Source organism: Amborella trichopoda, chromosome 9 (assembly GCF_054954075.1).
Source record: "Amborella trichopoda isolate Santa Cruz 75 chromosome 9, AtrichopodaSantaCruz75HAP2 v2.0, whole genome shotgun sequence".
Lineage (NCBI taxonomy): Eukaryota > Viridiplantae > Streptophyta > Magnoliopsida > Amborellales > Amborellaceae > Amborella > Amborella trichopoda.
This window is the reverse complement of record NC_142344.1, coordinates 13,014,399-13,041,277: the sequence shown is the minus strand read 5'-3', so window position 1 is coordinate 13,041,277 and position 26,879 is coordinate 13,014,399. Positions and strand designations below refer to the sequence as shown.

The following is a 26,879-nucleotide window of genomic DNA, read 5'->3' as shown; positions in this document are numbered from 1 at the left end:
TAAGAAAGATCTAGACAAGGTTATCTCCAAAACTCAGTCCACCTGTGTGGCAGATAGACAAATTCTCGATGGTGTCCACGGCCATAAGGCCATATACACAAGGCATTAGACGAGGAAGCAAGGCCCAGTGATACAGTTGTACTAGGAAAAGGCATACGACCATGTCAATTGGTCGATCTAGGACAACATACAGAGAAGAATGGGTTTTGGCACTGGATGGTAATCTTGGATTATGGGTTGTCACTAATCCAAGCTTCTCTATCATAATCAACAGATCGCCAGAAGGTTACTGTACAACTAATAGGAGGTTGCGCCAAGGGGACCCACTCTCCCCATTCCATTTTTGCAATAATAGGCAAACTGTTCACCAGATCATCACCAGACTCTATGATCAAGGTCACCTTAGAGGTTTTATCTATGGAGATCACTCATCAGATATATGGAGATAACACCTTCATCTTATGTGACGCTTGTCCAACTCAGGTAGATAACCTCTGGCTATTCCTTAGGTACTCTGAGGTCTCTACTAAATAAAGGTAAATATGCCTAAAACCAAAATGTTGGGCACTAGAATTGGATACAAGTTCGTGCCTTGGAACAACACTTGAGTTGAGCTGCAGGACTAATTCTTAGGCCTGCTTTTGTGTATAGGCAAGCCCAAGAAGCACTTGTGGGACTTAGATGTCGTGAAGTTCAATAACAGGCCTGCGAATTGGAAAAGGTGGTTCCTCTCTTTAGGGTGAAGAATAACCCTAATAAAAGCAACACTTGCCAATGGCCCAAAATATCAAATGTCCCTCTTCCATATGCCTTTGGCTATCGTATCCAACCTAAAGACCCTTATAAGAAATTTTCTTTGGTCAGGAGGAGGACTCTAGATTAGAAGGCTAAAAGAGAATAATTTGGCACTATTAGGCAAATGGTGGTGGAAATTTGCAGTCGAGGCAACCCAATTGTCGAGGAAGGTTATTTGTGTGAAATATGGCACTGAAATGGAGGTTGCATCCCCAAATACCACGACAATGGGCCCTCAAGAGCACGAAATAGCATTGACAGAGTGGCATGCACACTTTCAATGAGAAAATTAGATTCAATTTAGAAAGAGGAGATCAGATAAGGTTATGGAAAGACCAATGGTAATGCCTGACAAAGTAATTCTTATTTTGAATTTTTTGTTTATATGTCCCAATGATGAAAATTTTTAATTTTTAATTTTAGGGCTTTTAGCTTTTTTAGGGATTCTAGGGTTTCCTTTATACTTTTAGGATTTTAGGAGTTGTTTAACAGAGTAGTTGAGTGCTTATGGAATAATTTGCTTTATCAGGGTTAAAAATGTCTTTACAAGTTATGTATTTAATTAGAACGTCTATTTCAAGAGAGAGTTGCGTTTTTTAGATCTTTTTTTATGGTTTAATCAGTGAAGAGCCACTAAAGCCTAGCTTGTAGGCATCCTCTTTAATTTTCCAATCAATAGAATATTTGATTTTCTTCCCTACAAAATTCTTTCTGCATCAAATGATATCAAAGCAAAGGATTCTTGAGCATCAGAGGAAAAAATCTTCAGTCAAGTCTAGGGTTAGTTGAATTTGGTCCATACATGGTGATTTCAATCAAGAATTTACTGATTTCACCACAGATTTTACTAAATTTCAGCCTAGAGCTTGCTAATTTAAGTTAGGATTTGCTGATTTTCTGCTTAGAATTTGTGATTTTGATAAACCTATAGCAACAAGCAGAGATGAAGATCTTAGGATGCAAGAGTTCAAATTAAAGTAGAGAAGAAAACAGTTTGGTAGGATCTAGAGAGAAGAAGAGTGGAAAGAAAATAAAGATGATTATGAAGAAGAAGAAGAAGGGAGAGATAGAGAGGGACGTGAGAGATAGAGAGGGAAAGTGAGTGGCTTAGAGGTCACTTGTGACCTCTACCTTTTTTATAATATTAAGTAATAACGCTTATTACAACTTGTGGACAATATTAGCCAAAAAAACTTGTGGACAATATTGCCCTTATTTAGAGACATAAAACAAATACGGACTAAACAAAAGATAATTGACAGTTTTGTCCATCAAATACCATAAAGCTTATTCTATTTATTTTCAACAGCATGAACAACAACTCGTAAGCATCAATCATGGGCAGGATGGTTAATCTTTTCACCAAAGAAGATGTTCAGTATCACCCTTTCACCGACGTGCACTGTGTGAGGAGTCGAGTGAAGAGGAAAGTGATAGAAGACCTAGACGTAGGGGACATCACTCAAGGGTGCTTGATTTAAAGGTGTATATCGCTGATTTCGGCGGGCACAATTTGACTCACAACCAAGGGAATGGTAATCTTGCTACTAATGAGTACAATTTGGTTTGTGAAATTGAGGAGGCCGACCATGGAAAATCCTTATTTTCATCAAGTTTTGTATGGTTATTCAATAACTACTAACCATATCCCATTCTTAAGTTAATGCAATTACAATGTAGCCCCTCCTCCCCCCCCTCCTCTCTCTCTCTCTCTCTCTCTCTCTCTCTCTCTCTCTCTCTCTCTCTCTCTCTCTCTCTCTCTCTCTCTTTCATACACATACACAAAAAGACATCTTTTAGATTGGACTACAACACATATAGATTTCCTGTCTGTAGGAGGTTCTATAACACGAGCGCCTATCAAACAATAAAATTTCACATTTAGCTTAAAAGGGAGCAGAATGGAGAACCATGATTCATGTAGTTGACCCCAATTACTTGGGAAAAGGCTAAAATGATGATGATGATGATGATTTAGCTTAAAAGATATATCCATCTGGCTTGTTGTTTGCTATAATGCCTGTCCTTGTTAATTATGTGAAAAGAGATGTACATTAGGCTATCCCTCCCAAAAATCATTCAAGTCGCTCTAGGGTAATGACACTATTGTTAAACAAATCTACTCATGTGGTGTCTTAAAGCTTAACTTCAACACGAGGTCCTTCGGAAATCCAGGTCACCTTACTATGGAGCAAGTTGTTAGATACCCCCCTTTATCATTTTGGCCATGCGAGCATCTTGAATGTGTGGCCCTAGTCTTAGACTGTTCTTGTCCTCTCATTGATCATTGAAGGAAGGTGAGTTACTTGGAGGATTATTGAGGCTATGGCAGAGATTGAGGACCTGTACAATGGAAGACTAGTGTCCTTTCAGCATGTGTTGAGATTGGCCAATGAGAAGGTTGACTTCCTAGCCAAAAGTAGGGTCTATAAAACTTCTCTCGTCATCAATACCAATGTACAAAGCTATATTCCACTGATTGATCTCTCTCTTCATTCTCTGATACCAAATGCATCTACATTTGCATCAAGAGAGACCACTTTTCACATACCCACCCCTTTTTCTTCAACTGTCAACCAAAAAAGGGATATGCAAATAGTTTTCATATGGAAGGACATTTTTTAGCTGCCATTTGAAGTATCAAGGCACATCAATATCTTACGACAACATCGCCAAAATAAACAAGAAGAATAATTACGCTTAAAGGGGGCAGAAAACATCATCATCATCATTCGAGCCTTATCACTACTATTTCGAGTTGGCTACACAAATTTTGTTCTGCCATTCCACTCTATCAAGGGCCACACCCTCAATTCCACTATAAGTCACCATATATTTTCTCAGTACTCCCATCCATGGGACTTCCCCTTACCTATTTGGAGTCTTTCACTTGAACGGTGCACATGACCAAACCACTTAACTTTACTTTCCCTTATTTTATCGCCTATTAGGGCTAACCCCCAAGTTCCCTCTAATGTATTCATTTCGAATTTGATCCTTCATTTTATTGTCAATCATCCATTTTAACATCTTCATCTCAGGTACACTCATTCTATCAACATGTTGTTTCATGATAGCCCAACATTTTGTCCCATAAAGCATGGCTGGTCTTACAGCCGTCCTATAAATAATATATCTTTCATACTCACCTTATTGAGGATCCCTTTGAGTGTTGAGGGTTAGGAGGTTGATAAATATAAAGGTACTTGCAGAAACATGAAGCAAAGGCATTCTTGACATGCAAAAAAATGTAGGCCACTTATCAATTGTAGCAACAAAAAGAAAACTATGCCCTATAATCATCTTAAGGATAGTGACAAGGTCATGTTGTAAAACCAAGAGTACTAGACCAAACACTTTGCCTAAAAAGCTTAACCAATGTTTAAAAAAACAGACCGCCAGGTGCCTAGGCGCCCAAAAAAAAATTTCCGCATGCTTTGACTTGGGCGCTCCAACACGGGCGGCTGTATCTGGGCAGGCACCTAAGCGGGTGCCCAGCATAGTTTACGAATTGTTTTTTTTAAACTTCGCCCAAAAGGGCAAAAGGGGTCATTTTGACCCCCAAGTTTGTATAAAAGAAGTTTAAGGGTTTATTTTTCATCCCCAAACTGAAAAAAAACAAGAAACCCTCAATCTTAAACTTATTTATGAGAATCTAAAGCAATTGCTGAGAATCGAAAGTACTTCTTGTGGATTGAAAAAGTTTGTTTTTCTGATTGAAATTATTTTTAGGGTGCTATTGGTGGTATTAGAAGACTTTTAAGTTGATTCGTAGCTTGATTGAGATAACCAACATCGAAGATCAGAGATTGGGTATAAAATGTCAGTCTGTAATTTTTATTTGAGATTTATTTTTTCAATTTGAGATGTCTTCTGCGAGGTCTACTAGGGGTGGAGATCCGGGATGGAAATATTGTGTTAACCCAGATAAGAATGACAAAAATAAAATTGTGTAATTTTTGTGGACATGTTTCAAATGCCGGCATAAATCGATTTAAGAAACATCTTGCCGATATTAGAGGTGATGTCGCCCCATGTAAGAAAGTCCCAGATCTTGTAAAGAAAGAAATTTTGGAGTACATTGAAGCTGAAAAGAGTAAAAAAGTTGCAAAAAAAAAAGGATATAGGAGAATTAAAATCAAGGGTTCATATTTTTTATAATAATATTGAAACTGAAGAAGAGGATGATGAAGATGGGGAAGAAGAGGTAGCCATGGTAGGTATTCAGAGCTCTAAGACCAAGAGGGCTTTTGGGTCTAAGAAGGCTTGTACGAGAGGGCCTATAGATAGTATTTTTACACCTAGCCTTGAGATTGAAAAAGGCAAGGGAAAGGGGAAAAAACAGGAGACAATTGGAAATAGGTTTAAAAAGGAAGATAGAGTCAGGGACATGCAGTATATTGCTCGATGGTTTTACCATGAGGGCATTTCTTTTAACATTGCTCGTTTGAATAGCGTCCATACAATGTTGGAAGCAATTGGGCAATTTGGTCCAGGTTTGAAAGCTCCAACTCTTTATGAGATTGGAGAGCCACTACTAAAGAAAGAAATCGAGTATACTAATGAATATCTCAAGACTCATAAGGAGGGATGGGCTAAATTTGGGTTTTTTTTTATGACAGTTATGTGGAGTGATAAGAGGAGTAACATGAGTTTATTAGTAAATTGTCCCACAGGTACAGTTTTTTTGCGCTCAATCGATGCTTCCAATGATGTTCATGATGCGCATTACATATTTTCTTTCATTGATAAAGGTATTGAGGAGGTTGGGGAGGAACATATAATTCAAGTGGTCACAGATAATGCTGCTCCCAATCTAGCTGCAGATCATTTGCTTCGACAAAAGAGGCCTGGCATATTTTGGACTCATTGCGCTGCACATTGCGTAGATCTTATGCTTGAAGCAATTGGTGAATTGCCTCCTATTAAAGGAATGATTTTTAAGGCTAAAGAGGTTACAATCTTCATATACAGTCACATACTTACCCTTAGCATGATGCGCAAGTTTACAAAAAAGAGAGAGCTAGTTAGGCCTGGGGTCACTAGATTTGCCACTGCCTACCTTAGTCTACAGAGCATGTATAAGAGGAGGATCGCATTAAGGTCTCTATGTTTGCTTCAGAGGAGTGGAGTAGGTGTAAGTGGTCTAGAGATGCCAAGGGAAAGAAGACACGAGATATTATTCTTTCGAAATATTTTTAGCGTGGAGTGAAGCATGCGATATTAGTGTTTCTTCCCTTGGTGAAGGTCTTGCGCTTGGTTGATGCTGATAAGCCCTCTATGGGCTTATATATGATGCAATGAAAAGGGCTAAGAATGAGATTGCAGAGAATTTGGGCAATGATGCAGCAAAGTATGCCCCAATTTGGGAGATTAAAGATGATAAATGGGATAGGCAGCTCCATAGACCATTGCATGCAGTGGGGTACTACTTGAACCCCAAATTCTTTCATGCAGATGGAGATATTGAGTCAAAAGGGGTAATTATGGATGGTTTTAAGGAGTGCTTTGAGAAATTAGTTCTTGATCCAAATATCCAAGATAAGATATCAACTGAAGAGCTAATTTCATACAAGTGTTCTTTGATGTCATTTGGGAAAGATATGGCATTAAGGCAGAGAAACAAAGACGAACCAGGTAATATTCTTTTGACTTATGTACATTTATTTTATAAAATATAAATATAAATTTATAATTTCCTTTCAAGTTCTGATAATGTTAAATACTTGAATTAATTATAAAGGTTGCCCACATATTGCAGCCCAATGGTGGAGACAACATGGGAATAGTGCTCCAAACCTCTAGAAGATGGCTATGCGGATCTTGAGTTTGACATCTACCCCTTCTAGTTGTGAGCGCAATTGGAGTTCGTTTGAGATGGTATTTTACTATTTTAAAGGAATAAAATTTTTTATGCTTTTTTTGTTTATAAGTTCATATTCATTTTGTAATATAGATTCATAAAAGGTAAGAAGATCATAGACCTATAGTAGTTACTTATGCATTATTTTTCCTTATAGCTGTGCATACAAAGAAAAGAAATAGGCTTGAGCAAAGGAAGATCAATGACTTGGTTTTTGTTAGAGACAATCAAAGGCTCAAGGAGAAGAAAAACCAGCCAAAGAAGGACCCTATCTCTTCGAAAGACATGAAGAATGCTTCAGATTGGCTAGTTAGTGACCCTGGTACTGAGGAGGTCTTCCCTGAGGAGGGTTTGACATGGGAAATGGTCGAGGAGGCTTCGGGGCAAGCTTGTGATCCTAGGAGGGCCACTCGAGCAACGTCTTCTGCTGGTACTTCACGGAGGGAGAGAAAAAGAGGCAGATTCAGAAGAATCTCTGGAAGAAGAGGAATATGTTGAAGAGGGTGATGATTCTGATGATGATGGCCTCAATTCTGATGCAGATGAAAGCAATGAAGATGATGATTCTGATTCTTATTGGTGTCTTGATTGTCTTTTCTCTTCTTTTGAAGTAACTTTAATACTTTATTGCACCATCTTGGTTTAGGCTTTAGACATTTGGAATTTGAACGATTTTTATTTAGTTATGTGGTTTGTAATTTTTTTGCCTTTTTGGACTATTTCGTTGTGTGGTTTACTGGTTTTTTTATAGTTTTGGAAGTCAGTTTGTTGATGACTTGGAGCGTTGGAGACTTGGATGTTATTATGGTTTATTTTATGCCTTATGGATATGGAATATGGAGAATATGAGAGTTGGAGACCTTACATTACCCTATTAGATTTTTAAATGTTTTGTATAGTTCAAAATTTTGAATAAATTTATTCTCAACCTGATTGCCTGAGAGGCTGAGACATGTGATATGTTTGTATATAAAAAGGTATGTTGCGAACTTGCGATATTTTCAATTTCAAATAGAATAAATTACAAATTTTGACACAAATATATGCATATGTGTATTTGGATAGCAAATATATAAATAAAAAACTAAGTATTTGCACCGCAGGGCGCCAGGCAAGCCGCCTAGTGTTTTTTGAAACCTTGAGCCTAACTACTAGTCTTGTTCGACATTGATCCATAGAGCCCTCCACTTTTAGTCATAGTCCAGTATGTCCCCCTACAATTAAGTTACTTTTTGCTCTTGAGAGTATAAAACTGATTGGTGGCCTTTCAGCATGTGTTGAGGGCATACTTGACTCAGTTATAGGTGGATATATACTTTGAGACTAAAGTTGAGGGTGTTAGGATGTATACCTCTCTTCACTTGAGTGGATAAAGGTCATTGGTCCAGATCATTTATTAGATTGGAAGATGAAGAAGATAAAGATTGACACTAATTTAGGGGCATGCTGTAGTGGTGGTGGTCAGAGAATGAGTACAAACATTTAGCTCTGGATAACAGAAGGAATGAAGTACAAAGAAATGAATATGATCCTTACAGAAATATTAAACACTCCTAACAATTCTCATTTATTTATTTTAGTTACATCCCTACACCGATCGGGCCAATTGAGATTTTTGAATTGGGAATAGGTGCCCAAGACGATTTAGGGCACCAATCCATTTTTTAAAACCATGCACAAGACAATAAAAAAAAAAACTCTAAACCTACAGACATGAGAGAATTGATGACTAAAAGTTATGTGCATGACAAAACACACCTGGAACATTGCCAACACAGGCAACAGACTCTATGAAAGCATCCAATTTAGCAAATGGAGAAGCGGCTGAAAAGTACTGCCCTGTTATGTGACTTGTGCATGTGCGTGGCATAGTTGCTCGTGGAATATCAGAAATGTTAACCTGAGTAAACATTTAGGACCCAGTTGTTAAAAAATTAAAAAGACCAATACAAGCATTTCAAAGAAACCCAAATAATATCTAGAAATCACGAATAAAATATAAAAAAAAACTTATCCAATTGCTGAACATCAATAAAACATGAGAAGAAAATAGGGTGCCGAAGAGACATTTTCTGTGCCAGGTTCAACTTCATTTGCTAAGTTAGTGTGTGAGAATTGTTCAGTTCTATGCAATATGGACAGTTATACTTAGGAACTATGGACTTTATATTTGCCAATTTTTGTCTATCATAGCAATTCTAGGCACAAAAGAGTCCAATATATCAAATTCTGTAAGAGTAGATGATGCATTTCACTTTCAGAATTTCTCCATTGCAAGATATTTGAAGGGAATAATGTTGAAGGTTCATCTTAAACCAAAATACAAGAAGCATTATCAAAGCCAGAAAATGCTCAGATTATAACCTAGATCCCAAACTCTGTGGATGAGTTGAGAAGTACAATCTAACATAGTTTACTGCAGCCAATGGTATAATAGTTCCTTAAAAGAGAGCATCAACACTCAGATCTTGTATGTTTATATCAAGTTCAGTAAGATTTAATGGCTATGATCAAAGGTGGAAAATCTATACAAGGGTTCTTCACCTCACTCCCTATGTTCTAGAGTGAGATGTGTAAAATAAATCTTTCTCGTTCTCGTGAACTATTCGCGATCCACCGAATATTCAAAAGAAAACAGCATTCATTTCTTAATGAGGTCAAACTAGAGATAAAGCATATCTGGGCTACATGGGCCTGATATTCTCTCAAAATGAAATACGGCTACAGTTATTAGCAAAAGATATTAGAATACATTCCTGAAGGTCTACCATTCTTCTGGGGATACAGCTTTAGTTTTGTTGCTGATAATCCTCGAGGACTTAGGAATAGTCCAGTAACTAGTATGAAAACGTTAATGAAAATGCGTATACCTCAAGGACACTTTTGTTATTTGATGCACCATGCATTAATTTCAGGGAAATTTATCCAAATATCCATGAGAGATGAAGTATTTAACATTCTACCCATATCTTTTTTGTTTAATTTCAAAATACCCATCAAAGACATAATCATGAGTTGCAATTGGGTAAAATGTCAAATAATTCATCTCTTGTTGGTGTTTTGATAAATTTCCCTTATCTGTATGTAGAACCTTGAAGACAATTTGATCAGTGTATATTATTAAGTCGTGTGAAAGGGTTAAGCCCTTAAACGTATTGAAGGAAATTAGTTTCACTCGAACATGTTAAAGGAAATCAGTTTCACCAACTCTAGTGCAGATGCACTAGCAAAAGAATGAGCCCCTACCGACCTCAGCAGTGGAACCTCACCAGCTAGTTTTTGAGCTTGGTTCCACATTTTTGGCAATGGTATTTGTTATTGTTTTTTAATTGTGTATAGTGTGCTCTTGTAAAGCACCATTTTTTGTATATGATCTCAAAGACTGGGCCCTTTGTGAGGGCTCACTACATATTTTGTAATTTTTTGGTATAGTAATTCAAAGATATCATCAACATTCCAAAAAACAAAAAAGATAAAACAAACTGCAGGCATGGCATCAGAACAAAGCCTCAAACTTAAGCCTAGAATGGAACATCCAGGGTCTTAGATCCATGTAAATATAAACTGAAATTCTTGACATTCAATGTTAAAAGTAAGGAACTAGGGTTTGAACTCTCAAACTATGCTCAAAGTGCACACATATGACTCTTGCTGGTACATCGGACAGTCCTTCAACTAATCAAGACAATTCTCATGAGCCTTTTGATCCAATCAGTCCATCTTTTAACGACCTCCTTTATGATGATCTACATCCCAGGGTCACAAGGAGACCCAGGAGGGGAAGGCCAACTTTTTAGAGGAGTTTATTTTTAGTTTGTGTTGTTTTCTACAGTCTCTTAGTGATTTCCAATGTTCGAATTAAAATTAAGGGAAGTTTAGAGAATTTTTTATATATTCATTTTAGTGAAGGGACTTAATGGTGGATTTTTATAATGTTTTAAGTGGGGGTAGTTTAAGTCTTCATTATAGTACAATAATAGGGCATGGGGTGTTAGGGTTTATAACACTTTGGGGGGTGAACAATAAAGACATGGTGTGAACACTAACAACAAGCCCTACCTAGGGTTTTGGGGCCACTTCTTTGTGCAAGGAAAGCCATATCCACTCAAATTTGGCCTGTATTGATGGTTTATTGAATTGTTTTTGCCGCTTTTCTCTACTTTCCTACATCAATTGGAATAAGTGCCTAGGTTTTCTTCAACAACAAAGTTGGAGATTTATAGCCAAGTCTAGGGCTTGCTGATTGCAGGCTAAGTTTTGTCAAATCAGCCTAGAACTTTATAGTTTCAGCCAAGTTTTGTTGGCTCTCTACCTAGGGTTTGTCATCTCAGTGAACCAATGACAGCAAGAAGTAGTTCAGGCATGGGCATTCATATGAATCTACTGCATGAAGAGTGGGATCAAGAGATAGAGGATCTGAGGCAACAAGTTCAAGAACTTACAAGGTACCTTGCAGGCATCAACCATAGGCAAGATGGAAGTTTTGTCCGTCCAAGATGATGTTGAGTATTCACAATCGTGCTCCACAGGATGAGTCAAGTGAAGAGGAATATGATCAGAGGTATAGATGCCACTTAAAACCCATAGATCTCGAAGTAGATATTCCTGATTTTGAAGGAAAGTCGCAACCCAACAACTTTATAGGCTTGTTAAACACAATTGAGAGGGTCTTTGATTACAAGGAGGTGCCAGAGAATAAAAAGGTTAAAATTATTCCCATTCAGTTAAAGAAAAGTGTCTTGGTATGGTGGGAACAGCTGAGAGCAAGGCGAGAAAGAATGGGAAAACCTAAAATTGTGTCATGGGAGATGATGAAGAAAAAGATAAAGAAAAAATATCTCCCTAAAAATTATTTACAGTCTTTGTATCAAAAGATGCATGTGTTGCGCCAAGGAGATAGGTTAGTGGATGAATACAAAGATGCGTTTTACCCTTTGGCTACCTGTAGTGATATGATCGAAGGGAAGAGTAGTCCATTGCTAGGTATGTGAATGGATAGCGCCAATCAGTTCAAGATGTGGTAGTTTTGCAGGGGTATTGGACCCTTGATGAGGTCTACAACCTTGCAAAGAGGGTTGAAACTCAGCATAAACAACCATCAAACAGGTGGGGCGCAGGTGCGAATGATGGAGGAAATAAGGCAGCAGCCCATGATGGTGATTTTGGAAGAAAGGCAGCTTGGCAAGTGCTGATTCGACAACTCGCATTGTTGGAACAACCAACCAGCAAGGTGCCCTGGATCAAAAAGGGGTTATTTTGGGAGTTGGATGACCAGAAAGGGGTGCTGGTAGCAACATCAAGTGCTACAAGTGTTCGACATAGAGCGCCTCTTATCACAGTGCCCAATTGCAAGTTCATTAATCTTCTTAAGGAGTTTTATGATAATGACAACAAGCACTATTTTGAAGGTAAACAAGTCTACGATAAGCTGGTTGATGAAGAGGACCCAGAAGTGATAATGGGGAGGCATTGGTGATCCGGCACAACATGTTTACGCCTCGGGTCGTGTAGGAAGATGACTAGTTGCGCACAAACATATTTCATACACATTGTATTGCAAAAATGTAGTTTCTCAAGAGATGGTTGACGAGCTTAAGCTCAAGACAGAACACATCCAAAGTTTTATAAAATTGCATGGTTCAAAAAACGCGTTGAGGAAACTAGTTTCATACTATGTCTTGTTTCTTTTTCTATTGGAAAAGCATACAAAGATGAACTATAGGGAGATGTAGCGCCCATGGATGACTGCCATTTATTGTTGTAAAGACCATGGTAGTATGACACATGTACCACACATGATGGTTTCAAAAACACTTACTCCTTTGTCAAGGATGGGGTTAAAGTGATTTAGGAATCCTCTAAGATGGAAGTGCTTCAAAATCAGAAGATGGGGACACTAACCTCTTATCTTTTACAAAGTACATTAGGGATTTGGTGAGTCGGTTATATTGTATGTTGTGGTGCCAATTCACAAAAGCCCATTAGCTTGATTACTAGTAAGCTAGAGCCATTTATGAGGGAGTTCAATGATGCCATATTTCAGATGCTCTTCCCATGGAATTACCTCCTATGTGCGACATCCAACATCACATCGACCTCATCCCTAGTTCTAAAGTCCCAAATAAAGTGGTCTACACAAAGAGCCCTAAGGAGCATGAGGAGTTACAGAGGCTAGTTTAAAGTTGCTACAGAAGGGGTTTATCAAGGAGAATATATCCATCATGGTACATGGTTCTCTTGGACTGCTTGTAGGCCATAACCGTACTTATTAATAGAGTTAGTGTATCGTCATTTCGCTCTTCATTTTTCTCTCTTGTGTTTGAGTATATAAAATCTAGGCTTATGGTATGAGAAGAACAGCTTCAGCATATGCACTCCATCACCAATCTCTTTACAAGCCCTCAGAAATGATATGATTCACATAAAAGCCTTGATTATCACAAATAGCAAACACAAATTAAGTTTTTAGATTACTTGGTAGTGAGCGATCATGAACATCTAAATACCATTCAGACAAAAAAAAATCTGGGAGAAACTAGAAAGAATGATATGATTTACATAAAAGCCTTGATTATCACAAATAGCAAACACAAATTAAGTTTTTAGATTACTTGGAAGTGAGCTATCATGACCATCTAAATACCATTCAGACAACAATAAATCTGAGAGAAACTAGAAAGAAGCAGTTGGTGAGTAGAAGCCAACACAAGTTTATAACTAAACAAAAGATCATACAAATATATGAAAATATTACCTGAGAATCATCACACAACATCGTTCTACAATCCAAATCCATTCTACAAATTAGTGATTCCAAGAATATGTCTTGTTCATTCTGCAGAAAGGCGAATGACAACTATAAGTAAACAAGTGAACTAACAAACATCAATAATGTAAGTGAACTAATAAGGGCAAGCTTTCTATGCTTACCCTACAGCATAGAAGTTCTATCCTCCCCCTTATCCAACCGTCCAATCTGAATGGACGGCTAAGATTACCACAATCACAATGTCACGTCCCTACACTATTTTATTTTTACTTTTTTTTCTATAAACCATTTTGACACCAAATTTTGGACGTCCATTCCTCTATTAAACTTGCACTAGTGAAAAGTATAAAAAAATGATCAAAATACCCCTGAAATTTTCAAGGGGTATTTTGGTCATTATATTTTATCGAAAAATTATTTTTAAAATTTTTTATAGGTGCGCCCCAATGAGAAGATGGCACGTACCAAATTTCATATTCATACAATTTGTATAAAAAAAACTAAAAATAAAATACTTTGAGACGTCGGATCTAAGATCAAACGATGAGTGGCTCTCTTGATCAAAATTGGACGGCTGGATGGTAGGGGGAGGATAGAACTTCTATGCAGTAGGGGAAGCATATAAACGTTTCCCAACTAATAAATGTCAATAATGAAGATTTTCTTTCAAAAATTTCCTACAAGTGTAAATTCATTAAATAATAGAGCACTTCCAATGTAGTTCCAAACCTAAACTAAACACAAAATTTATTTAATAACCAAGAGGCTGGCTTACATTGACAAAATAAATACATTTCATTCATTAGAAAATGCATTAAATCAATGAGATCTAATCAACAAACCAGCCTAAAGAGCACGTTGTCTAATTCAATTTTTTTGGCATCAAATTGGACTGTCCTATGTATATAACTAACAAAATGTGTACATGAAATACTTCAAGTATATGTCCCAAATCAATGAGGATGAAACACGCTTACTCAGTATACCTACAAACCACAGACAACTTAACTCTGATCATACAAGAAGAAGAACATTTTTGCATTGGCCAAATTCAGCTTGGCTACCAGAAGTTTGTATTGCTTCCAACATCACGACAAGACCAGTCTAATGCTCAAACCTCTATAAAGAGCCTAAAACACAACACCTAGCAAGGACTGTCAACTGAATTAACTGGAAAGCAGACCAATTTGCAAGTAGTGAAGCATGATACACAAGGAGCAGTAATTCCTAATTCCTTAAGTTTAGTGTATGTCCACAGTCTATTTGCAAGATGCAAAATGAATTCATTCGCAAAATGGTCCTTCATAAGAAGGCCCTAGAAAGACACAACAGGATCCCCCAGTTCAAGAAGATGCACCACCCTATCACAATTTATCATAATCTCTGATACCTCAAATCCACTAAGCAACAAGAAGTCAATCATTGTGATGAACATAAGAGTGTCTGAGTGTAATTTGAATCAAAACATCCCAAACAGGCATCAACCTAGTCTAGATGTATGGAGATTCAGACTAGAAAAAGGTGGCTGTCTTCCTGACAACAGCAGCACAAAGCCCAGGAATAGACTTTGCCCTTGTACATTTTCCAATAACCCCTTAAACGGCAGAAACTACCAAGGAAACTAAGTATGGGTGATGTACCGCTACAGGATCACCAACCAAACAAGCAGATGGCATCTGAAACAAGCCAAAATGCTTGCGGCAAGCATTCAACATGAGGCCTTGAAAAGTCCTCGGAAGGGGATGAGATTTGGAAGGTCCTCAAGATATGCCAAGAGGGACCCCTCCAAAAAAAAATCAAGGGATTTGGATCATAGGACAGCATTTAACTGAAGATACCACTGATAGGAAAGATCGGTCAAAGCCCTGAGCAGAGGAAAGCCCTGTGCAGAGGAATCAAAGCAAGTCAAAAAATGGGCGGAGGTTTAACCTAAGGTCCCTTTGACCCATCCACCATATATCATGGCATTCTGACATCATTTCCCTTCTGGAACTTGGAATTTAAAGGTTAGTATTGACATAGTCACTACTCACACAAACAGTGGAACTAGGAAGGGGTCTGATTGACAAACCAACTGGTAGCAAATAAACTTAAAGTGAGATGAAACTTGCTCGGATGGTAGTATAGGTAATCCCAAGATTAACCCCAAATTTCAGGTCAAATGAACACTACCCATTTCGAAAAGGAAAAGCATCCATGCACCAAAAGTTGTAATCAAGGCAAGAACACTGATTGTGGTGACCTGCGGGCCTTGTTTCTTTGATTTCTCCCATAGTCAGCGGCTTCTCCCAAAGAGGTGGTTACCCCAATGCTAGAAGCTTGACCCCACATTCCGGGACAAGGGATCTCAATCCCAAGCATTTTTTGATTTTAGGGATCTCGATCCACAAAATTAGGATCTAGATCCCTGGTTAATGTGATCTAGATCCCTATTATCCAAATCATGGGTCCACGTTTAATTAGAATCGAGTCTCCACTAACAGAGAACCAAGCTTCTTCTACATTGGAATAAGGTTCACCAAGACACTCGGGGATCATTTACAATGGAGGTGTGGATCACCAATATATTTTAGTTGTTATGAATGAGAATTCTTTTGCCTAAACTATGAGCTATAGGCAATTTGACATAGACTCCCTACTTAGGGAGGTTCTTTCTTTTTCTTTTTTTGACGACCTATGATTTATGTAAGGGATTGTTCATGATGAGATCATTTATCTTTGTTACAAGGAGGTCACAATTACTCCCACCCATTCGATGTCAAATTAGATGGCATGGGGTGTGACACGAAGTTAGAATTTTTTATTTTATTTTTAACTTTGAGTCTAGTCAATGACACTCTTACAACCAAACAATTTGAAATCTAAAAGATGAGTGTTTGTGACCTTCTTGTACCAAAACTAAATGGTTTCTTTATATACTTTTTCTCTATGTCAAGGCCTTGAATTCTTATATGTTTTATATTTACAGTTTACACACCTTATGAGTCGTGACTTGTGACTAGTTTCAAAGAAAGACGACGAGAGAAGGTAGGGAGAGAGAGAGAGAGAGAGAAAAGGAAGAAGACAGAAGATGATAGTAAGGATAGATGAGTTACAGAATTATCCACGAGCAAAGAGGTGGCAATTGATAGTCTCAACTGCTTTGAGCCTAATTCGTTGGGTCCTATCCACCTCTCGTTGTTGTGGGGGGGGGGGAGGGGGAGAGAGAAAGGGAAAGAGAGAGAGAGATTGATCACAATGTACCCCATCGAGGAATTTGAAGAGAATGAGAGAATTTGGAGAGAATAAGATAGTACACAAAACTCCCAATGTGCGTATATCTAAGAGGGAGAGAGATAGAGACCTTCACCACTTGAGAGTGAGAGAGAGAGGTTGCTAGCATTTGAATGTGAAGCAGTGATGGCATAGCCCACCACTTTTTGGGAGAAAGCACAAGGAGAGTCAGAGTATAAAAATTCTAATTTTTAGCATTAATTAACAATATAAGGGAAGAGAGGAGGAGAGAGAGTGAAGGAAGACCTTTGCCCTCTTGTCAACTATATCGCCCAATGCCATCTAAGTAAAAGGAAACAAAGGAGGGAAAACAAGTTCAAGGGCACTGGGAATTGAATCCTTGTATTGGAAGTTGTTCCCGAACTAGAGTACGCAAGTGAAGCGATCTTCAGGAGCCTCGAAACTAAGCTTCACATACCCTGATCCCGTATACTTTATTATTCGATCCAGGACAAATTTAAATCGCACTCCCTACATATTGGGTTCTCGATCCCTTTAGCAAATGATATACACATCTCGTTCCCACAAACTACGGATCTTCAAACATCGCTCGATCCCACACTCTTGCTTCCAATCTAAGAGCTTCCCTCGCTCTGGATTCCAGTAACGATGATTTCTCCCAACACCACAGCAAGATGAGTTGAAATTAAGAGGGAACTCCAGAATCTAGTAATTATGATTCTCCCAACCCCACAGTTAAATGAGCTGAAATTTAGAGGGAATATTCCTCACTCTCTGTCAAATCTATATAAATATTAGAGCTGTTTATTTCTAGATTATATATCGGACTGCAGAACAAATCAAGTCATAAAGGACAACTGCCCGCAACAGGCTGCATGAACTTTAAGCTTCTCTTTTCAATTTCTCCCAAATTATAAAGTGTTTTGGGCTAAACCTTAGCAGATATGATCTTTCATTCAATACCCTAAAAGCCTATATAGCCCTTGAAACCATTGGCTTTAAGATTTGGGAGCAGATAGAAGCCCACTGTGGCTAACAAGGTCTTATGCAGTGTGACCCATGGGCACTGTTTGATCCATAACTCCATTAATATGAGGAGTTTTAGGGTGAATTGTACTAAATGGTTCTTAGCCCAGTTCTCCATTAATCATGGAGCAAATCTAGCATAAAAACCATAGACATTGGGTCAAGATGAAAGGAGAAATTGATGGTATAAGTTGAGACCAAGGTCCCAAGGGCAAATGAGTGACATTTTCACTTCTAATGCAAACTGAATTGCCCTTAAGATGCAAAAACAGGGTAAAACCATAACTTCAGCCTGAGTCTACAAATACCCCATCCCGTCTTCATTTGAGGGAGTTAGACACTTGGGTTAGAGGCTTGAACTAAACATTTGGGCTAGACCGTAAGTGAGAGAGCATAGCCGTGAATTTTGAGTGACTAATAGGAAGAGCGAAGAGAACCCTCCAGCGAGAGAATTGTTTGAATCAAGCCCATCTCTAAGGAGATTACCACCTTAATTCTAAGTTTCACACCCTTAGATATGAAATTCTCAACCAAAGGCAGCTACATAAAAAAACTAGGATTAGGAGAGTACCAAGAACCCAAGAGGCCAAAATCCACTTTGAGAGGATTGAACTCAAGCCTCCCTCAAATTCCCAAGCCAAGTGAACACTAAGGAAAGGTGCGCAGTTCACTTGGTCCTCTATTGCAAGGTAAACAAGATTACAGAACTGGATGTGTAGATGTTTGCGTTGTCCTTAATTTGATTCTTCATTGTTTGAAATTTCAGGGTCTCTACCACTAAAACAAGGGAGAGCCTAAAACAAATGGTTTCACATAAAAACCTTCATATACTCTTGATCTAAGATTTTGTGTCTGTTCACTGGTTTCTTCCAAAAAAGAAAAAAAACTGTACACACACATCATGAAACCTGAAGAATCAAACAGGAGAAGAAAGAAAATAAATACAAATGGAAGTGAAGATATCGTAAGAACTGGGAATATTGCTTTGCAATAAACTTAATTGTCCTATATATATATACCATTTAAGGGATTAACAATAAAGCCACCAATGTCCTCGAGCACTCCCTTTCTCATTGTTCATCTCTTTCCTCCTCTCCCTTAGTCTGTGTTTTTTCCTGTTTACTTTAACATGCTTTTTGTTCCCTCTCTCTCACCATCAAGGCATACTTGAGCATAAAAGCATTTGACTAGCCATTAGTGGACAACAGAGGTAGCGAAGTTTCTAAAGCTAGAGATGAGACACATAATTTTTATCATTCAATTGAGCCCAGGATCTTATTTGGAAGGAAGGATTTGAGAGATAAGGTGATGGGTCAAGCACCCAAGATAGTATTCTGGTCAATCGAATAGGGATGGGCAGAAAGACTATTACGATTATTTGCCTACAACGCAAACTAGAAAATCAATCAATAGATTTATTACAGGTTACTACACAAATATCTTCATAACGAGTGACTTGATATATCCAAGAGGCACAATTGGCTTCTATGTGTTGTTCATGCAAAACCAGGTTAAGGGATTGATCCCTGATATCTACAACGACATCACAGGAAAAACAAAAAATAAAAAATAAAAATAAAAATCTAATAATAAATGACTATTATTAATCCAATGTGAATGTTCAATCTGTGAGAACTTGAAAGAGGGAGGAAAAAGAACTATCCAATTATTAAAATTTAAATTAGCAATAAATGTGCAAACACATTCATTCATCCCAGAAAAAGAAAATGAACAATAAACTCTCTATAACATCATACATTCTAACTTGGAGCTGAAATAAGAAAGAGAAATCAATATAAAAGATATTTCTATCAAAATCATATAGATCACAAGGAACCGATATATTGCCAAAGCCAAACACAAGCATACCAGATTCTTGCATTTGAAACGTCCAGTGGGCAAGAGAACAGACTTCTTCCCTGCCTTTGAAGACAGCACTAAACGGAAACAACGATTGCGAGAGTATACAGCAGTGTCAATGAAAAGCTGTTGTGGAGATTCAATGTTTTCATCTTTCATAACATAGAGCAAACTGAGCCTTGAATCTCCATCTCGTGTGCTACTAATCCGAGAACAGAGCTAACAAGAAAATGAGAACAAAGAAATAAGATAATCTCATTTATTTACAAAGCTTTTTCTTGGTTGCCTCGTTTATATGTCATTGGCAGACAATAGAGTCAAAAGCAGCTCCATGGCAAAGAAATACCGTTTATTACAATACATTTATTAATATACTTAGTGAATATCACTAGTGAATGACATAAAGGAACAAAAAGAACCATCAGGTATAGTGGCATGATAACAACATACTTCATGATGTTAATTTTTTATCGTAACTCATATAATCCAATGACCCGAAGTGGCATCAACACAAAGTAAGATTTTGGAGTTATGCTCTAGAATCTAAAGGTTTTAAAATTAGCTGGAGTAAGACAAAGTATATGGAATACAAGGTTAGTAATAATAGGAATAGAGACGAGAAAGTAGTTAAGATTGATGGCCAAGAAATACCAAAAGGAGCACAATTCCGATATCTTGGGTCGATAATATTGGAAAATGGAGACACTGAGCAAGATGTCACCCATAGAATTAGAGCCGGGTGGGCGAAGTGGATATGCAACTGGAGTTTTATGTGACCGCCGCATACCAATGAAGCTGAAGGGGAGTTCTACAGGACAACTGTGAGACCAATTTTGCTTCATAGGGCAGAATGTTGGGCTGTCTAGAAACAACATACCCATAGAATGAATGTAGTTGAGATAAGGTAGGCTGGCCATGGAGATCCGTAGGAGGTGCGAGTAGGTTCAAGTGGAAGGCTTAAAAAGGGCAAGGGAGGGTAGGCCCAAAGGGCCATGGTAGGAAGCAGTGAGAAACGATATTGGGACTTGTAACCTCACAAGGGGTGTGGCCCTAATAGAGCAGAATGCTAGACCGGGATTCGTGTAACCAATCCCAAATAGTTCGGAAAGCGCTCTCATGATGAGGATGATAAACTCATATAATCTTAGAAGGAACTTATCATGATGAGCAATCCGACGCGTATTTCCATTCCTCGACTAGTTTGACCAAAGTAATGCAGAAAACTCGAAACTACAATTTCAACTTCAACCTGATTATCGAAAATCAAAAGTTCTTAAAAGAATAAACTTTTTATCATTCTTAGAGTACAAAACATGAGGGCAGATACATTCTTTTGGAAACATTACAGGGTGAAGCAAAGCACCCTCAAACAACAATTTTCTGGAGGAAAGTACTGAAATGGTAGATGGTTGCAATTTTTTTTATTAATTTAAAGGTATGCTAAGCTAACAGACAGTCCCATGGTATAGACTATAATTTAAACATTTGCACTAATACAAAACTAAGCTATCAGACAGGCCCATAGTATAGACTATAATTGAACATTTGCACTATTACAAAAATTGAGTTCTATAAATGCCCTAGTGTCTGTTGAAGTCAATTAAAACTGGCCCTCATAATAGCTAGATGTCAAGAATACCTTCCTTCATGATGATTTAATTCAATAAATATGTATGTAGGATCCGCATATAGCCTCCGAGCCCACGCCTGAAAGTCCAATTTGCTTGCCTCATAAAGCTTCACATGGGTCGTAACAATGTTCTAGGGCATGGTTTGATAAGTTCAACAATGCCTTGCAAAGTGTAGGGTTTCTAGTTTATGTTCATGATATTGCCCAAGACAAGCAATACCTGCATCATAAATTTGATATCAACAGACTGTGGCGCCCTCCAAATCCTGAAGGGGTTGAAACTAATAAACTCGCCTATAGATCGTCACACTAAATTGGATCTCATTTTTACTACTCCTTCAGAAGGCAGGATTAAATTAGTGACTTGTTGGCTACTCATCTATTTGACAATTATTAGAACTGATATCAGTCACGTCACAGTGGCAAGGGACTCATGTTATTTCATAATTCATGACTTAGTGAGATACTCTAATGCAGACTGGACCCACTGATAGACATGCACTTTTGTAGAAAGCAGTTTGGTGCCCTTAAAAAGTAAAAAATGTATTTTGTGACACGATTTAGTGCAAAGGCTAAGTATCAAGCCACGGCTTCTGCAGCATGATTACCTAGTTAAGGGCACTTCTCTCTAATATGGGACTTGACCTTTGTCCAACCGATTCCACTTTATTGTGAGAACCAGGCAATGATACACATTGTATCTTACCCAATTTTTCATACGTGCACCAAAAATCCAGTATAAAGTGAATATCTCCAGTATATAGTGGATATATTGAAAAAATCCAGTACATAGATTGTGTCACTGAAAAAATGCAGTAAATGGTGGATATTCTCCAAATTGTTCCCTAAATGCTGAGTTCTAACATGCATAAAACTAGGAAAGACTCAACAACCCAAAAAGGCCAGTTGCATGACACTTAAAAACGAATAAAGTTCAGTATATCACTTCATATAAATAAAAGAAAGACCATAGATACACAGGAAACACCAACCTCTGTCACAAATGCTCCAACATGCAAGTTGTCCTTAAAAGCCACATTTGGAATATGGATGATCAAATGACGTGAAAATTTCTCTGCCAACAAATAAACATAAATATACATCGGAAAAATAGAATAAGGAAGAATACATATTGTAAAAGCTCAGATGGCATTTCAATTTTTGGTCACATCAGATACACATTCCTCATAAAGAAGTTTAATAGATCACACATGCAAATTATCCTTTTAGTGTATTTGCATATAAATAAGAAAAACGTATATTACAACAAAATATATTTAGCTATTATATTTTTCATAAACATAAAACTATCTTTCAATATTACATAACGGTTGACCCGAATACTACGTGGCATGAGCTAGGAGGGAAAAAACACGGTAGATGGAATAAAATACAAGAGAGAGAAAAATTTGGGAGAAAGGCTTGCTTGGGCGAAAAATGCATGGAATGTTTTTATGAGCCCTACGCTTTAGGCACAAGGCTTGGACCATGCTTTTCTTGAGAGCCTGGGTCTTGGTAGGCCAGTTATGGCAACTGGTTTTGCTAGTGTTATGGGTATTATGATTGTTAGCGACGAGATTGGGTACTAATTCTGAACACTGTTGGGTCTTTGCAGGTGTCTCTTCCAAGGGTTTTAGAGGAGAGGGAAAGGACTTTTGGAGAAGAAGAGTGAGAAGGTCAGAAGGGAGCAGCAAAGCTCTCCACTTCTAGAAAAATGGAAGCTTCTTATGAGGGCTTGTTCATTTGCCTCTCTCCTCGTCACAGAAAGAAAAGCAAGGGCGGGGTACGTCGGGGGGGGGGGGGGGGAATTCATTGATACTCACTTCCCTCGGACCAATGATGTATGGGATCTCGTTTCTCTCTATAAAACCCTGTTTTCTTTGGGTTTCTCAACTCTCGTTTCTCTTTCCAACATATTTTCATCTAGAGACCAAGAGGTGGTGCACTTCAGTTATGGGAAATGATCACCTCTCTGCTTACCGTAAGGAGGGTTCACTCTGTACCCCTGTTTCTTTTATTATAGAGAGGGGGTTTGTTCTATTAATTCCATTTCGAATATGGGTCATCATCTAAGAAAATGAAGATTCCATAACTAAAAAAATCAATGGCACTTCTGAAGAAAAGAAGGCATCCATGCTAAATAAAAAGGTTTCTCTTGCAGTGGTACCTCAATTAATGGTTAATTGTGCATGCTAGCCATCACCTGACTAAACCAACCCCATTCTTGAACTACCCTATTTTATTGTGAATCCAACCATCATTAGAGAACCCACCATAGCTCCAAAGAGTCAGAACACACTAGTAGGTTTGAAGAGGATGAGACAGAACAAATGTCCATTAAATCAGTTTTGAGCATGTTAGGTCTTTCTCTTCTTGAGTTTTGTTACAAGAGAGCCATTGCAAGAAGGCGAATCGTATATAGGTTTCAGCTCCATCTGATGTAGATTCCACTTCTGTCTACTAGAGTGATTAGATTCTTGAAAATAGCCATCTTTTTATTTTTACATTAGAGGTTGAACCATCATTTTCGAATTTTTCTTTGAATTTCATACACACATTTCTTCTTCATTTTTCAATTTATGTTGCTGAAACAGTAATGGCCTTTAGTGGAAGATCCAAAAATCCAATGAGGAGGAGACGTCATCTTCCTCCACCTCCACATCCTGCACCTGCTCGTCCTTCACCTCCAGCACCTTTTCTCTCCAAGCACCCCCCTTTTCGGTTTTCGGCTACTCCTTTTAATTGGAATTGCATTACGACCTATACCCTCAAGAATCTCCTAAGAATGTGCAGACACTAACTTTCGACACCCCACAAAGAGTGTCACCAACCGCAGAACCTGAGCCTCCTGTGTCTTTCTCGCAAGTTGTTGCCCGCTCTTCGCCTTCCCTTCCTCTTGCAGCCCTTCGGTTTGTCCTAAGGAGACTCCCTCTCTTCCCAACAGCCATCCCCCATTCTGTCCCTTCTTCGTGTCCATCCCTCCTGAAGTGTCCTCTTTGCTTAAAGCTAAGTTCCAGTCATCATTGGTAGGCACATTCCGCCCTGCTCGTGATGATTTCAGAGGAATAGAAAAAAGGGCACTAAATATTTGGAAGGACACCAATATTTCGGCTAGGTGCCTCTCAGGCAGAGACTACCTATTCACGTTTTCATCACAAGCTCATGCCTACCAAGTGTTGCAGGACTCCAACTCTACGATTTTCAAAGGGGCAACTCTGCGCCTTCGTGCTTGGTCTCCCCAGGAAGGATCTTTTAGAAAGCAAAAAATCTGGCTTACGCTTCATCATTTGCCACTCCATGCCTGGTCTCCTGCAACTTTTGGGAGAATAGCAGAGGCTTGTGGCAGTTTGATTTCAATTCACTGAAAATCTTTGGAAACACTACCTCTTGGCTCCATTCAGCTCCTTGTGGAGGTCCTGGACCCTAAAAGTATTCCACCATGCGTGTGGATAGAAGTGGAAAACATGTTCTATCCAATATCTTTGTCTTGGTCTGGGGCTTCCCCCCCCCCCCCCCCTCGGATAACCTGATCGATAGCCGTCCGCACTCGTTGCCAAAGGCTTCCTCTCCCCATTCTTGGTTCTATGTTTCCAAGAAATCCGGCAGAGCCAAGCGATGCCACCGCCAAAACCTCCATGGCCAACCTCCTGACCCGACAATCGGCCATGCATTCTGGCTCGTCACCAAACTCCCCTTGGATACCACGTGGCATTCTCCCAACGCCCTTTGGAGATGGTGGAGTTAGTAAGTCGACACCGCTGGCTTGCTTGGGGTCCACCCTCATAGGACCAATCCCAGATGGCGGTGGGGTTGGAGATATCTGTCACTGACCCTTGGGCCTCTCAGCTTCCTCGACCCATTGACCCGATAAGGAGGTTGTAGTGGACATAGATTACCAATCCTCTCTTGGGCCGTCGAGCTTATTAAAGGACCTGTCTTCCTCGGTCGGGCTTTTGGATCTGGCCACGATAGTTGACCCTATGCCTACGTCGAGGACCTCAACGGACGACTTTACACCTGGCGTCCTGAAGCCTGATTCTCTGGCTATGCGGCATATGCCTGACTCCCCGCGTGTCCCAGGCCTTCATGAGGAGACAGCTGCCACCCCTCCACCGTCTTCCATCGCTTCGACAGCAGCCCAAGTCCCTCGGATGATGCTCCTCACACTGCCCAAGGTGCCCTCCCACCCCTTTCTTTGCCACCTGGCCTCTCGCAGCAGTCACCTCCTGTCGCTACACCTACCGTCGTCCCTCCTTTTATCCTTTCCCCTCGTGAAGGTCCACTTTGCCCTCTTAGCACCTTGGGGTCCCCCTCTATTTTATCCTTGACGTTCTTGCCCCTCTTCTTCCACTCGTACGGTGACCCTTTGCTGTTTGCCTCTTTGCTGCCGATGGAACTGGACACTTCCCTTCTTCCATTTGGAATCATCACCGTGCACTCCCTCCACCCATCTCCCCTTGACCCAGCTTTTCTCTCTAATCTTCTCGGCCCCTTTTTTCCTCAGCCCTCTCTCCTTATTCCACTCGACAGGATAACGACTATCCTCTTCCCCTACCAGACCTCTCCTACTGCGCTTTTCAACCTTTATCCCCAACCGTACCGTCATCACTATTTATCCTTCTACACTCCCCCGTATCATTGCCGATCAACCCCATTCCCGTCCGGGCTCCTTGCCCCTTCACACACTTGGCCCCCATACCACCTGACCTCCCCTGGGCCCCCTCTTGTTTCACCACCTGCTTTTGCATCCTTCCAGGGTACCCCAATCTCTGAGTATCCCGCTACCCAATTGTTTGACCACAGCAATCGTTCCCTGCCGTTTGACCTTTATCCCCCTGTTCCCCATGTCTTGTCCACCCACTTCACATAACCTTCTTCAGTAGCTCCTGAGCCACTCCCCCCTGCACCCTCCTCCTTCCATTCGGCAAATGGCGATCTAGAGAGAGCTGGTGGAGAAGATAACAACCGAGAACCTAACAGGATGAAGGAGATCTACAAGGTAATGGGCTAACACCATGGACCTGAAGGCCAAGCGCATCAGTTCTTGCTGACGGATGCCCAAAGCAGGTTCAAGGTGAATTTCAAAGGACAACAAGAATTGTTGAACCTCCTTTCTTTTATTAATTACGACAAACATGCAACTGCAGTCAACCCTCTTTCCAACACCACCCCAACCTCCCCCACTCTTAAGCGATCGCCCAGGACTGCCTCCACCCCTGCTCCTCCCCTTAACCAATGAAAATACTCTCTTGGAACATTAGAGCGTTGGGACAGAAGTCCAAAAGGGACTCGGTGAGAGACTTTTCAGTAAAATTCTCCCCATTGATCCTTGCCCTGACAAAGACGAAACAGTCGGAGCCTACCCTGCAATCCATTCGCAGTGTGTGGGGCAAAAGGCTGTGTCAATGGGAATCACTACCGGCGACAGGGGCTTCTGACGGTATTTGGGTAGTTTAGAACCCAACTGATTTTAATCTCCTCTCATCCCACATAGGAGATTTCTCGATCACCGTCCTTCTCTCCAGGACAACAGATGGTTCACTACTTAAATTCTCCGCCATTTATGGACCTAATTCAGCTTCGCTTCGCCCCCGTCTCTAGTCTGAATTGAACTTCGTAGCAGCCTTACCTCACCCTGCGTGGTTCCTGGGCAGTGATTTCAACATCACCCGATGGTCCCATGAGAGAAACCTCAACACCAA

General features: G+C 39.5%; 1 protein-coding gene across 30 annotated transcripts in view; it reads right to left on the bottom strand.

The window, feature by feature from the left end:
• The window catches only part of LOC18424367 (DNA primase), a 59,509-nt gene that overhangs the window by 11,315 nt on the left and 21,315 nt on the right, over nucleotides 1-26,879 (bottom strand). For 26 of the 30 annotated variants that reach the window (XR_016040465.1, XR_016040447.1, XR_016040457.1 and 23 more), the window contains 4 exons: nucleotides 22,170-22,252; nucleotides 19,557-19,766; nucleotides 13,413-13,493; nucleotides 8,417-8,558 (listed from right to left, as the gene is read on the bottom strand). Coding sequence is in view for 6 of the 30 variants with exons in the window: in XM_088846338.1 (XP_088702464.1) it covers nucleotides 8,417-8,558; nucleotides 13,413-13,493; nucleotides 19,557-19,766; nucleotides 22,170-22,252 (516 nt within the window). In the remaining 24 variants the exon portion in view is untranslated. The remainder of the gene's footprint in view (nucleotides 1-8,416; nucleotides 8,559-13,412; nucleotides 13,494-19,556; nucleotides 19,767-22,169; nucleotides 22,253-26,879) is intronic. The other 4 variants (XR_016040462.1, XR_016040464.1, XR_016040461.1 and 1 more) reach the window with 1 other exon arrangement.